The sequence below is a fragment of the Buceros rhinoceros genome, unplaced genomic scaffold, assembly GCF_000710305.1.
Source record: "Buceros rhinoceros silvestris isolate BGI_N320 unplaced genomic scaffold, ASM71030v1 scaffold17463, whole genome shotgun sequence".
NCBI classification, from domain to species: Eukaryota; Metazoa; Chordata; class Aves; order Bucerotiformes; family Bucerotidae; genus Buceros; species Buceros rhinoceros.
The window spans coordinates 24172-24492 of record NW_010405542.1 but is presented as its reverse complement, the minus strand read 5'-3'; the positions used below and the strand labels follow the sequence as shown (position 1 = coordinate 24492).

General features: G+C 54.2%; 1 protein-coding gene across 1 annotated transcript in view; it reads left to right on the top strand.

Annotated features, from left to right (window-relative positions):
• Positions 1-265: 265 nt before the first annotated feature.
• The window catches only part of LOC104491369 (proton-coupled amino acid transporter 1-like), a 16676-nt gene continuing 16620 nt past the window's right edge, over positions 266-321 (top strand). The window contains exon 1 of the mRNA XM_010133781.1: positions 266-317. Within this exon, the coding sequence (XP_010132083.1) occupies positions 266-317 (52 nt within the window). The remainder of the gene's footprint in view (positions 318-321) is intronic.

Here is a 321-nt window from a genome sequence, read left to right as displayed (position 1 = left end):
CTACCAACATTATTCTCACGCTAAATCCAAAACAGCGCCGTACCAGCTACTAGGAAGAAAATAAACTCTATCCTAGCCAAAACCAGGACACTGGGTGTGCCTGAAACGGGGGCACAAACCTGCAGGAAGAGCTGGTGGGAAGGTGTTGTGTGCCTTTGACCTTAGGACATGCCAGCTCTGTGATTGCTTGGGCGGGAGCGTGTTGCTGTATAAAAAACCCTGGAGGAGCCCTTGCTCCAGCAGTACGAGCTGGGCTCTGTGCACGATGGCTGACCGCAAGGAGCCTGAGAAGGGGGGTGTTGAGCTGGGCTCCCCTAATGC